The 14,031-nt window shown below is 30.6% G+C and overlaps 2 protein-coding genes and 1 non-coding gene across 9 annotated transcripts; 2 read left to right on the top strand and 1 right to left on the bottom strand.

Moving 5' to 3' along the window:
- Positions 1-263: 263 nt before the first annotated feature.
- LOC111906498 (uncharacterized) lies at positions 264-3,926 on the top strand. Of its 6 annotated transcripts, XR_006185544.2 has the most exons (8): positions 264-537; positions 840-944; positions 1,655-1,846; positions 1,920-2,226; positions 2,329-2,436; positions 2,565-2,679; positions 3,262-3,372; positions 3,510-3,917. It is a non-coding gene; the product is annotated as an uncharacterized LOC111906498 (transcript). The 6 variants fall into 6 exon arrangements; XR_006185539.2 differs by having other exon boundaries at positions 1,920-2,436; positions 3,510-3,923; XR_006185530.2 differs by having other exon boundaries at positions 2,329-2,679; positions 3,510-3,921.
- Positions 3,927-5,684: 1,758 nt separating this feature from the next.
- On the top strand, positions 5,685-6,543 carry LOC111906515 (egg cell-secreted protein 1.2). Its single transcript, XM_023902275.3, has one exon. It carries the CDS (start codon positions 5,837-5,839, stop codon positions 6,230-6,232), a length of 396 nt encoding a protein of 131 aa, XP_023758043.1. The 5' UTR covers positions 5,685-5,836; the 3' UTR covers positions 6,233-6,543.
- Positions 6,544-6,722: 179 nt separating this feature from the next.
- On the bottom strand, positions 6,723-12,470 carry LOC111906499 (uncharacterized). Of its 2 annotated transcripts, none has more exons than XM_023902261.3 (7): positions 12,392-12,470; positions 11,812-12,148; positions 11,213-11,701; positions 10,958-11,107; positions 8,641-8,802; positions 8,111-8,547; positions 6,723-7,492 (listed from the first exon to the last, which is right to left on the bottom strand). In XM_023902261.3, exons 2-7 carry the CDS (start codon positions 12,134-12,136, stop codon positions 6,854-6,856), a joined length of 2,202 nt encoding a protein of 733 aa, XP_023758029.1. In that variant the 5' UTR covers positions 12,137-12,148; positions 12,392-12,470; the 3' UTR covers positions 6,723-6,853. The 2 variants fall into 2 exon arrangements, with proteins under 2 accessions (XP_023758029.1, XP_023758028.1); XM_023902260.3 differs by having other exon boundaries at positions 11,800-12,148.
- Between the last annotated feature and the right edge of the window lie 1,561 nt (positions 12,471-14,031).

Genomic DNA, 14,031 nt, shown 5'->3' on the forward strand with positions numbered 1-14,031 from the left:
ACAAAACATGATTGGGGTTTTGTGAACAGTTTTGAAACTTCGTTGGTCTTACAAGTCATTTTCTGATATTTAATTACACGTCATAAGCCATGTCATTCGTTGACTTTCATTAGCCGGTTGACCATAAATGAGAAGTGTAAGTTAGTTGGGCTTTTTAGACAAAATGTTAAGTTCGTTGGGTTTTCTTGAACAGACAAAACAGAATTGAGGTTTTTTAAACGATTTGGAAACTTCATTGCCTTATAATTCATTTTCCCAAAAAGAAACGCATTGATCACCACCATTTCGCATCTACGTCACCTACCGCCTTCTCCTCCGTCTACAATGGCCTCGCCACGTTCTCTACCACCACCATTAACCCTATTCGTCACATATTCTCCCCAATTTAAACAAATGTCAATCAACTGAACTGCAAAGAATAAACACACACTTCGCAAATGAGTTGCTCATTCTTCGGTGTTTTTCATGATCTAAAAGCTTTTCCTTCTCCTCCGATTGATGGATTGACGTTCTGGTTCCCGACGGTGGTACTACCAGGTCATATATGCTACTACGTCTCCATTGATTCTCCCTCATTTCCTCTTAACTATGTATTTGTATTTGCATATATTTATATTTATATAATTAAAAAAGAGGTCTTTGACTTCGTTGTGGTTTTTTCCTGATCCCTAAGACAATTCGGTCATTCCTACTTGTGTGTTTTGACTTTTTATCTCATCGACTGCCAAAAATAGCGAATATTGAGTTACTCAATCCCTGCACAAAAACACAGAGTATGATCAATATTCTGCACTTTAAATTGAAATTAATTTATTAATATATCCTTACTTTTCTTCTAGTTCATACAGAAATGGCTTCAATTTCTTCGAGTCCTCGTACAGTAGAAGAGATTTTTAAAGATTATAGCGGTTGTCATGTCGGGATAGTTCGTGCTTTAACTCATGGTAATTCAATTTGTAACCTTAACCCTAGTTTTAACCCCAAAAGCTTCCGATTTTCACTTGCTAGTTTCTAACTTTATTTTTTTTTTCATTTATTTTTCTCAAATGTTGACGAATTCTATGGCATTTGTGATCTACTTTCCTTTTGAATAGTTTGTCATATCATTTTTTTCTTACTGGATTTCAAATTGCTTTAACACATACATACAAATAGATATAGAATCATTATTTATTTATTTATGCTCACACTAATGTCATTGCAATGAATAACAATGCACATTTGCTTCTATTCTAACTTGATAACTAGACTTAAAAATGGTAATTAAAAACCATCCAACTTTTGAAAACTGTTATATAAACAATTCAAATTCCTAAAACTCATTCAGGCACAAAATCATATTACAGTAATTCAGTTAAGATTTTCCAAGAATATTATTTGAAATTTATAGTGGCTTTAGTAAAAGTTTTTTTTTAAAAAAAAAAAATAAGAAAAGTACATTACTATTTGTTGCAGTTATATGCTATACAATCAAATCTAGGTTTCTAGTGGTATTGAGAATTAAGTTTAATAAAGTTATCAAAGTTTACAGAAAGTATTAAGGTGGAAAATGGATGCATGATGGATATGTCATGATCATATTTTATGAGACATATGTGTATATGTATGTATTGATTGATGTATGATGATATTTGTTTGTTGGGTTTGGTGACAGGTGGCAATTGCAACAGCTGCCAAAGCAAAAGTTCTTCTTGGGAGCTGAAAAGAGTGAACAAGGATTTCAATTCTGCAAAAAAAAAAAAAAAAAAAAAAACTATGTTGTAAGCTGGAAGAAGGCAGTAAAATTCCCCGAGAGGTTAATGAAAAGGAAAATAGCGACCACCCTACACCTAATGATGATAACATGGTATGTATGTCTTTTAAGTTTTACTTTAATTAGAAAAAATTATTCAAAGAAGTTAATTGGATTATTTTAATAGATACATATCCAACTTGAGATGTTATTAGAAGAAAAATGAAGAGAATTCAGTATGGGCACATGAGAACATGCATTTGAGAGATATAATTGAATTCCACCAACTCATCATGCAAGATTTGGTGTGTTGAGATGAAGCCACCTAAGATGTTCAAATTGACATATCTAACCCTGCTTCTGTTTATGCATATACTTGGTCCCACCCAAAGAAACCTCCCAACGACCATGACTTACTACTTGTAGGAGTGCATTATCTATGCTAAAAAGAACATCTTTAGTTGAAAAATCAAGACATGAGCCTCCTGAAAAATGTGAGTTATAACAGATGGAAAGCTATATTACCTCAATAGCCTTTTGATACCACTTATCTTTGTGTCCTTTATCATAAATTTAACATTTATTTAACCTACCAGACTATGAAAAGCTGTATTTATTGTGTTGACCCTTCACTCGCTTCATGTGGAGTTACTATTGTAAAACAACTCGCTCAAGTTGATTGTCATGTCCTCGAGGCACCAAAGGTTTGTGTAATATTTTTCTTATTCATTTTTTTATTTTAATAACAAGGTTTGTGTGACAGGGGCATTTCTATAAATTGCTAGTATCTGTTTTTTTGCATTATCTATGTTTTAATTTTTTTCTCTTGTAGAAGCTTTTCACTCCCATTAAAATCGAGAAACGGGTATTTGTTAATTTTCTGGCAAGTGTGATGCAAGTTATCTTTTTATGGGAGCTCTTAAAATGTGGAAAAAATAAAGGAAATTGTAAGTCAAATTCAAACATATGTTTACTTTATATATATATATATATATATATATATATATATATATATATATATATATATATATATATATATATATATATATATATATATATATATATATATATATATATATATATAGTAGCAAGTGTTTTGACTTAGACTTGATTTTGATTTTTTGATTAATATATATTGATCACCCATTTTCACAAATGGAAGAAGACCCAGAAAATTTAAAATATGGCCATGTAGTACCCACGAAAAAATGTTTGACCAAGTTTTTAGCAAAACTCTTTTGTGCCCCTCAATTTCTCGTTTGCATAGTACGTTTTATTATGCGATTATCTTTTCAAAAGCCACATAATAAGTTAATAGACATTACATGTAAAAATGTATAACTTTTTTTTATTGTTTTTTGTTTTAGAAACTTTGCAATTTATAGTAATTTTGATTAAATTATTAATTGTGCAAGTCTATTCATACGGCAAAAAAGATTACACAAAAGGTAGAAGGAATGTCTTTTACGCCAACATGTATGTTTTAAATTTTCTTTCATTTTTATATAAATTTTCTTGAATATTTTTAGTGAAGAACTTAAAGATAATGATGAAGATGATGACGTGGCTGCCTTTGAAAGAAAGATGTAAGATGTTGGAATGCCTCCAAATATTTGGAAACATGCACATAATGAATTAAGGTGCCTTTTTATTAACACTTAAATTATATTTTTGGTCCATGAGCATTAGGGATGAACTTTTTAACTGAAAATAAAATGTATCTTCTTTTTTAGATATAATTTTTTTTAAACTTTTGTTTAAAATGTTTTTTTACCAGGAGATTGAAAAAGATGCAACCTCAATGTATCGTAGCTCATGTGTTTACATTGAGCTTCTTGCTCACATGCCATGGTAGACAACAAGAGACAACAACCGAAGAAGTTGAATTTGACTTAAAAGTTGTAGAAGATATACTTGATAATGAACCACTTATAGCTTAGTTAAAGTCAAACAAATGATTATTGAATATCTTTGCAAGGTTAGAAAAACATTTATTTTTTCCTAGGTAGTGTTTGTTTGTTATGATTAATGGTGCAAGGAATGTAATGTTTCATTCCATTAGATGAAAAAGAAAATGTTGTTTATTTTGTCTTATGTATGAAATTTTTATTATTTTTTGTGTGCTATAATTTAATTATTTATTGTATTATAAAATATAGAATCTTATGAGTATATACCCATGCAAAATGTGCCACAATTTTATTATAATTAATTTTTTATTTTTTTATTGTGGCAAACAAAAAGTGTAATTAAAATCTTAAAATGTGTAACTAAAAAAACCATGAATTTTTTAATCAAATGAGAATTCAATGGCATAAAATATATGCCACAAAAACGTTTTCTTTTATTGTGACAAATAAAAAATGTCACTAAAAGCTTAAAAAGTTGCAACGGCAAAAATAAAAAGTGTCATTAAAAGGTTTAAGTGGGAGTGTTTCTAGTGACACTTATTATGTGTGCCGCTCATTCTTGGAGAAACTTTTAGTGGCGTTTTTTGGGTTTTTAGTGGCACCTTTTGTGTGCAACTAAATGACATATTTTTATATAGTGGTGCTTATAGTTTTTCAGCTTTGGTTTCAGGTACTTCCAGTAGCAAGGAGAAGAGCTCGGGATGACTGCATACCACACATCACAATTTTTAGCCTGAGATGATTTACTATGATATTTTTATATGTGATTTTGATATGGTATTTTGTTATGATGATTTGAGATACATTACTTATGTCTTTTATGAGATGATGAATGGTAATTATGGTTTTTATGAATAATTAAAACGGAATTATTGGACCGTATTTTGGGGATGTTACAGAACTGACTTCCTATTATTCCATTTCACCTTCGAATCATGGGTTGAGCACTAAAACAGCAATTTGTTTTTTTCATCACCCTCACTCTCACTTAACTTCTCCTGTGGTGCTTCATCTTCTGAGATTCCTTCAAAATCATTTAGATTTATCTTATGTATGGTGCATTCGTCAAGCGCTTTGTTTCTTTTTGTGAGAGTGTTTAGGAACTTATGTATGGTGCATTCGTCAAGCGCTTTGTCTGTGAGAGTATTTAGGAACTCATCTTTTCATCGACTTCTTTGTTTCTTTTTGAAAAACTCATCCAATTCCCCATCAATGGTATTTAATTCATCTACTGTCTCCATTATCACTACAAAACAAAAATTAATCAGTTGGGGCAAGTAATCGGCTAATAGAAGGGTTACAGATTTGAATGGCTAAACTGAGTGTAATAGTCGATAACCTGTCATTTTTTATAAACGAAAATTAATTTAGGACTAAATCATAAACTGAGAAAAAAATTTGAAACTTTTCTATAGATTTCCCTTTTAACTTTCTTTTCATTTATAAAAAATTAGTCGAGGTTGAATAAATCATAGCTTTCCTGTTTCCATTCGCCTTTTATCCCGGACATGGCATGTGTTCGATACACATTTTTAGTAATTTCTTTTTCTATCCAAACTACATTTAATTTCGTAAGAATTCATTTCCTACATGAATCTTTTTTTATAATAACAATAATTTTTTTTGGTCTTAGTAATATATTTTTCTTTTAAATTTAACTCAAAAAATAAAGAGCCTTTTTATTTATTTATTTGCGTCCCAAATATGTTTGAACCGTCTGCTACTTGTGGGGCACAAAAACTCATCCTAATTCTTTGTAAGTCACATCTGTAAGATAACTAAAATAACTAAACTTTGTTATATTTATATCAAAAGAAAGTTTTGCGCTGACATTGATGATCAGTATGTCATGCTTACATGACATCGTTCATCCATAAAAGTTTATATGTATATATGTTTCGAAAGGTTAAAATGTGATGATAATTTCTGAAATTAATTCATGAGATGTAAGCTAAAAAGTTCATAATAGTAATTAGTATAGTCGATCTTTTGGGTTTCTAACATTAAATCATCCATCAGTTTTTTTTTTCTTTTCATAATTAAGTATTTATTCAATGCATTTAATATTCAATGATTATTTTATTCCATAAGCACCTCTACATATGCACCGCATAGTGTCAAACGTAGTTCCTTATATATATAACCCCTCAACAAAGCCCTGAAATTCAAAGTAAATTCCTAATCTCATCTGATCATGTCTACTATAAAGGTTCTTCTTATCTCACTACTTCTACTATCATTCCTTGTTACTACCGAAGTTGGTTCAACAGCTCTGAAAATGCATGTGATCAAGCCTGGCGAAGGTCTGGTCGCAAGACTTCAGGGAGAAAAGGATGGAGGGCTAATGGACTGTTGGAATGCATTATTAGAGTTGAAATCCTGCACGAATGAAATCATACTTTTCTTTCTTAACGGAGACAGCTACTTGACAATGGAGTGTTGCAGAGCCATTCGTGTCATCACTTATGGGTGCTGGCCTTCAATGCTTACTTCTCTTGGCTTCACGTCTGAAGAAGGTGATATTCTTAAAGGTTATTGTGGTGGCTCGCCTCTGCCACAACCTGTTATGCTTGAAGGTCTACATGTATGAGATGATGTAATATATATGCGCTTTAATAATGTTTAAAATAAAAACTCCAAGGTGATATGAGTCTTGAATTATGAAGAAAGTTTCTGTTTATGTTAAACCTAAGTGCTTCTTACATACTTGTTATTGTGATGGTGTTCATCATCTATTCTTGATTATTTTAAATTTAGTAAGTCAAATTACCACCAAGTTGCCTGTTTGCTTTTGGATGACTATGAAAATTCAATCAAGTTTGGTTCGTTTTTGTTAATTAACATTGTGTATTAACATAATAACATTCCAAATTCATGTTAGGCTTCTGTCTATTGGCAATTCAATTTCGGCTTATGAGCTTACAAAAAATTGTAATGCTCATTGAATATGATAAATCTGTTGTTATTTGTTTGAGCATATGTTACTTGTTACTTCTTGATGGATATATTGTTACTTGTTACTTCTTGATGGATATGTTCTTTATATGTGCATATATTGGCCCTATGTTCTGAATTAAAACTGTTAAAAACAATTCTTTTATTCAATAAGTCAACTTGAGATTACAATGAACAAAAACCGCAATAACAAAAACTCACACTCAGACGAGAAAACACACCATCATAAAACTCAACGTGACATTACATAACAAAGCTAACGGAGAGACTTCTTGGTAGAGGTGGCAATTTTCTTATGTTTCTCAAAAATTGTTGATCCATATGTACGGAAAACCATTTCCAGTAGGAGCGGAAACTGAAGGGCTGAGAAGAGAAGTACAGGCAAAGTAGAGAAAATAATAAGAGGTATGGAGACCCATTCTAACGTCTTATGGAGCATTAGATACATAGCAGCAGCAAAAGAGACCATCATGGTAACTATCGAGAAGAAAAGGCATGCAATTCCAAAGATCAATTTGGTGGGTAAAGACATAAGGAAGTCGTTCTCCGCATATCTTGCAGTGAGAATTCCTAAGAACATCAACACTGAAGTTGATGATGCGAAGAGAGATAGTCCATTTGATATCATAAAGATCATGAACGTGTTTCTGTCAGTGTATAACATGATGGGTAGACCAGATCTATCGTTGGTGCCACCAGGTATGGTGAAGGCTGTTGTAAACATGACCGCAGCAATAAGAGTTCCTACAATCATACTTGACCCTGCAGTATTCTTCATCCATTTTTCGCCTTCTTTTGCTAGATCCTTGTGTTCTTCAGTGAATAATGTGCTAGGCTTCCAATTGTTTTCATTCAATTGATCTTTGTATTTCGGTTGTACTAAGCTTTCCACCTCCTAAAATCATGGTTAAATTGAATATAATAATTCTAGTAGGTTAAGGGTTTTGTTTGATTGACTAACCTAAACTTTAGCCCATAAAGAATAATCTTTGTTAAAGCTGAAATATGTAAAATAATATAAAAAGATATGTAGAAGATTGATGATTTTTTATAATTAATAAAAGATATATATTAGAAAGAATCTAAAAAAAACTCAATAAGCTTGTTGAAACCAGGATCGAGGGCCAGACAAAGTAGGTGGCACGGATAACCTCTCAAATTTTACGGTCAAGTGCAAAATTTAGTATAAATTCATCAAAATTCGTCACGAATTCATTGGAAATTCGCCACAAAGTGCTAATAAGTGTAAACTTAGTGTAAATGTGAAACCATTTTAGTAAATGATATTGGACAAAAATTGTCATCAAAAATGAGTTTTTTTTCCCTCCAGTAACGCAACACTTAAAAAATTGTGCAACCCATTACATTTCTTTCTGTATTTGCCACTAGTTGAAATATTAGTTTGAGTATTTTTAAAGTTAGCTTATAAACAATTTTTTAGTTTTTCGAACATAAAAACCTAAAAGAACTTGAAAAATAGCTAGTTATTTGTGGCCTTCTAAACATAGCATACCTTATACCATTGCAGTTCCCTTTGCATTTGTAAGGCAGCTCCGGAAACACGCTCAAGTTGAGCCGGAGGAGAGAGCTTTGCTGCAAGATGTAGAAAATTATTGTGGAATATATCATGTCTACTAGCTACTATGCTTTTCCTTGTCCCTAAACTATAAAAAAGGCTGAAGATCTTCTCTTGGCGAAGAATGATTGCATGTGAAAAGATTGACCTTCCTCTTTTGTCTTTCCTCCATATGAACTCAGGATTGTATTTTAGCAGTTCCACCACAAACTCAACGATTCCATGCTTAATTGCACCATGCAAGGCCTTATCGATTTCCATCTTTTCAAGTTGTGAGCGATTCATGTCCCTCATTTCCTTAAAAATGCAGCTGAGGAGTTTACTTGCTTCATCATTTACCAACTTTTTTTCATGCAAATGCTTGATATCTGGTACTGAAAGTAAAATATAAAGATGAATGATGGAGTCTTTCTTTCATGGAAAGGTTCATGAAAAGAAGAATGTGTGTGAATTCAAGCATTACATACCAAAAGATCGTAGCAAGAACCATCCTAGTTGATGTAGTAAGATAGGATGGCTGATAAGTTCTTCTTCAGTACTGGATTGATCGATGTCGATTTCATGTTCTGAGCCATTTGAAGAGTCACTTTTTTGGGTCTGAACATCCCATGGAGAATGTATACGCACACCTGTTTAGATTAGTCGGGAGTAATTAAACCTTTGGTTTTCAAATAATACATGTATCATTAAACTTGATGAACACAAACAGGTTTTAAGTGGATGAATATTCTATTTTTCATAAAAGAAGCTAATCAATCATGCGTCTTATTTCCTAGAAAATGCAGCTGATCAGGAGTTTACTTTCTTCATCATTAGTCATTACCAACTTCCAATCATGCAGGCCCAGCCCACAAGCCAGTGACGGATTTGGGCCTCAAATTGGACATATAAGTACTTATGTATATAGACTTTTTTTGTTGTTATGAAAATGAATCTTGTAGCGGTGTAGTTGGCATCGACAAATGTTAGTTATTTGGAGCTTTCGTGTTCAAGATCCAGCCTTGTTCTAAATTTAACTCAAATGGATTATATAGTATGACATGCATACGAATTAGTTGTGGCTTATATTGTTGTGTTGTGTCTTTTCTAATTGATGGTCCAGGTTCAAACACCTAGCTACTTTATGTCTTTAATTTATTAAATTTAACTATAATTGTTTTATGCATAAAGCTAACTTTCATATAATAAAAATAATTGAGGCCTAGCTGGTTGAGTTTGTCTTTTAGTCTCTTTATTACCCAAAGAAAACCTGGTTATAGGCCCACAACTGAACTGTAATATTTTAAGTTGTGATTATTTGATATTTATACTTTATGTCAATTATTAACTTTAATTAGAATTTTTTTTATGCATAAAGCTAATTTTCATATAATATAAATAATTGTGGGCGATGTGGTTAATTTTATTTCTTTTAGTCTCTTTATTATCAAAAGACTTTGGTTATAGGCCCACGGTATCATATGTTACTTTCCATCCTTAAGATTGAGTGTTCAATTCGTCGGAGACTAGTTTTAGAAGTAGATTAGATTTCTTGTTAAAAAAAGAGAAAAAACACTCATAACAAGATGTTAACTAATCATATGATTTTAAAAAAGTGAAAAAAATCACGAGATTCTAAAACTGACAAGGAATAATTTAATATGAAAATTAATCATAAATTTGGGGAAATTCAAATTCGGAGCTAAAAGAACAAGATTGACTTACACCCCGTTCCCGAGTTTATCAAAAGAAAAAAAAAAAGAAGAGAAAAGAAAGTCATGAGAGAAAAGAAGAGAAGGGAAAGAAAAACAAATTTTTTTTTTTTTTTTTTTTTTTTTTTTTTTTTTTTTGTGTTCCTGAGTTGGAGAGAAGTGGAAGGAAAATTAATCATTTTCTTCTTTCCTTTAAAATCCTCCCAAATCGGAAGGAAAGATAGGAGGGAAAGTGATCCTTCCTTTTCCCTCCGCTTCCTTCCTTTAATGAAACTCATGAACATCAATTTCTTTTATTTTCTTATCATTTCCATCAATTTCCTTTCCTTTCTCTCGTTAAGTTGAACTTGGGAACGGGGTGTTAGATGGGTGGGACTAACCGCCATATATAGGCCCATAATCCCTATTCTAATAAAAGAATATATTTAATCTCATATTGACAAATGTCATGCAATTAGAACCCCTCATTAATGTTATATATCATTTATCATGCCACTTGTCAACCTATTAATTATTCATTTTAAATTTCAAAATTTAAATTTCTCACTCTAATTTTATTAAATTAATAATTGATTCTTCATTTTAAATTTCAAATTTTAAAATTTCTTCCTTTAATTATATTAAATTAATAACATTAGATTAAAAAATAAAATAAAATTAATATAAATTATAAAATGATATAACTCCACGTATTTATTTAAATCAACGATTATAATTTTATATAAATAAAAAAATATCTCTTGAGTAATAATTTATTTAAAATAATTGATTAATAATTTTGATTTTTTAATACGAAAGTTTAATTAATTTTATAACCGTGGTTATCACATGTTATAAACTAGTTAATTTTAAATGGATCGAAGAGCTATCAATTTTAAAATACATGTTACGTTTAGATTCACACTATAAAAGAGAATGTAAGTAAAACCTTGAAGGCTATGTTTATGTCATTGTAAGATCATAGTGCTTTGATCATTTATTTATTACGATTTCATATATTCGATCCTAAAATCCTAAAAATATGTTACTCCTTATTAATTTGAGCTTACGTCAAATCATGAAAATTTAAATGAAAGAAAGTACGATTGCTCACATCGATAAATCCAATGTTTCCAGAAAGGAAATTCGCTTCCACTAGCAAACGCGGAAGGCTTGTGAGACAATTTATGAAGAGCGTAATTGCCATGGTGATCATGGGTGACGCCTAGCTGTGGGTACCTATTTAGTAGCATGGAAGCAATATCTGCAGCATTAAGAATATAAGTATACCCATATATTTCGGAAACAAGGTATATTATTTTCTCCATGTGAAAAAATTGTCTATGCATGAAAAATTAAACTCACTCACCAAATAAATCTGCGGTGATCAAATTATTCAGAAGCAGCACACCTTCCATGCCTCTTGTCGGGTCAAACAGCTCCTTTGGAGTCCTGGAGTAGAGATAGTGAACCATTTTCTTTCTACCATACATTGAAGCCACAATCACAGGAAGTGAGCTTTCATCAGTATTTCCTTTTTTTATTGTAACCAACGTACGATTCTTTTGCACCATGGCCTTTGCCAATCTTGTACTTTCCGTTATAGCTGTAAGAGAGAGAGGAGTGGCACCAAACTCATTAGCAATTTCCAGGTCTTCTGGGGTCATCTGCTTCACCAATTCAAGTGCGATCTTAATATTTCCAGAGAGGATTGCAACATGGAGAGCTGTATCTCTATGAGGAGTTACAATCGCTCTTCCAGCATCCGGGTCGTTCTTAAAGATCTCTTTCACTAGTTCGATATCACCATCTTCCACCGCATTGTATAGCTTTTCATGTCGAAAGTGCTCATTAACCCCTATGATATATCATTTCCATATACTTTCTTTATATATAATAATGCAACGTTAGGTTATTAAGTTTACTGCAAAAAATTTGATAAATTAACAAATATACCAGGTATTTCACCTGGGAGACCATGATCAGGTGTAACTTCAGTATCGTGTGATGCGCTAGGACGCATCTCGGCCAAGTGATCCCAAGCAAATTTAGCGGAGACATGTGTGTTCTTCTTGTACTTGGAGTAGGCACGTGATCCACAGGCTAGTTGAATAGCATGTAAAGCCTGAGCGTTCTTCTTTTGCCATTCTGGTGTAGCCTCTTCAGCGGATGTAGCTTCTGTTGAGACAACATCCCACAGACCTTGACCAACTAGATAACTCTTTACGCATACCTTCCAGAACTCATAGTTTTCTTCTTTTAGTTCTTCAGGTACAATCCCAATCATAGCCATAGCTTGCCTTTCCTGCTTTTAGAAGTTGTACAAGACAATATTAAATATTAATGTAACTGGAAAATTGAAATAAAAAGAAAGTTATGTCACATTGAAGTTTTTTCATATGTGTTATGTGCACTAGCTAGAAGAAAGTTTGCATATGTCCTATGTTCATTATCTAGAAGAAAATAGTACGCGCATATGAACGATAGTATTGTGCAATTATATTACAACGAAGAGGCTACAGTAAATAAAAGCATAATCAAAATCTACCTAGTTTCTAGTTTCTTGAACGTTCATTTGTTCAAGAATTATAGGAACGAAATCATTTTATATATATGGAGCTGCAAAAGGAATTCATGCACACAAAAGGACATCACTTTAACCTCGTCCCAAGTGATTCTTATGGTAGTATACTAGGATTGGTACTAAATTTCAAATCTCAGCAAGCCTAAATATTCTTTTCGTATTTTATTTATTTTATGTCTTCGCCAACACATGAAACACACTTAAAATAAAGTACTACTGATAGAATGTTTACATGCTTAACCTAATACTTTATCAATATTTGTAGTTATTCTTAGGCTACCCACTACTTGAAAAATACAATTTACCTACAAAAATCATCCACTGGAAAAAAATGTGTAAATAGCTACAAATCAACCACAAAAACTTTTGCTCTATATTACTTACAAAATAGCAACGAATTAACCAACGAAATATTTTTTGTAGGTAATTTATTAGTAATTACTTACACATTACCTACATAATATAATTTTTTATTAATAATCAGTAAGTATTCCATAGGAAATTACCTACGGTATACCTATAGAAATTTGGAAAAATGTTTTTTTATTTCAATATAATAATCTGTAAGTATTTTGTACAAATTACCTACGGAAGTAAAAAAACAGGAGATTTTTTGAATTTTCCTAGGTAATCATAGGAAACTTTTTTTTTCACTTCCCTCTCATTTAATATTACTTATATTATTATTATTATTATTATTATTATTATTATTATTATTATTATTATTATTTCTTTAGATATATTATTATTATTATTTATTATATTCAAGTATTATTATTATTAGTGTGAGTCTTACGTAAGCAATATTTTTTATTTCCCTTTATTTTATTATTATTATTATTATTATTATTATTATTATTATTATTATTATTATCATCACTACTTATATGTTTATTATTATTATTCGTTATTATTATTATTTTATTATTATTATTATTATTATTATTATTATTATTATTATTATTATTATTATCATCATGAACTAGTTTATAACCCGTAAGAATCCTGATTATAAAATTAATTAAACCTTCATATTAAAAAATCAAAATTATTAATCAATTATTTTAAATAAAGTATTATTTAAGAGATATTTTTAGTTATATAAAATTATAATCGTTGACTTAAATAAATACGTAAAATTATATCACCTTATAATCTGTATTAATTTAATTTTATTTTTAATCTAATGTTATTAATTTAATATAATTAGAGTGGGAAAATTTAAAATGAAGAATCAATTATTAATTTAATATAATTAGAGTGAGAGATATAAAATTTGAAATTTAAAATGGATAATTAATAGGTTGACAAGTGACATGATAGGTGACATATAATATTAATGGGGAGTTCTAATAGTATGACACCTTTCAATAGAAGAATAAACTTATTCTTTTATTAGAATATGAAGATGAAGATGCAGATATTTATATGTATACATAAACATAAATACAACATACATATAAACATCTATAAATGTATGTATATGTATTTGTATATGTGTATGAGTTTATACGTATGTATGTATATGTATATGTGTATGTAAACATATATAAATGTATGTATATTTAACATTCGGAATGCAGGTATGTTACCTTTTAACCCTT

This window comes from Lactuca sativa, chromosome 1 (genome assembly GCF_002870075.4).
Source record: "Lactuca sativa cultivar Salinas chromosome 1, Lsat_Salinas_v11, whole genome shotgun sequence".
Classification (NCBI taxonomy): domain Eukaryota; kingdom Viridiplantae; phylum Streptophyta; class Magnoliopsida; order Asterales; family Asteraceae; genus Lactuca; species Lactuca sativa.

Coding starts and splice junctions, on each gene's coding strand:
- LOC111906515 (XM_023902275.3), top strand. CDS start 5,837: ATGTCTACTATAAAGGTTCTTCTTATCTCACTACTTCTACTATCATTC.
- LOC111906499 (XM_023902260.3), bottom strand. CDS start 12,136: ATGGCTATGATTGGGATTGTACCTGAAGAACTAAAAGAAGAAAACTAT. Junction 11,108..11,212: donor GATCACCGCAGATTTATTTG/GTGAGTGAGTTT, acceptor TTAATGCTGCAG/ATATTGCTTCCATGCTACTA. Junction 7,493..8,110: donor GGGAACTGCAATGGTATAAG/GTATGCTATGTT, acceptor CCATGATTTTAG/GAGGTGGAAAGCTTAGTACA.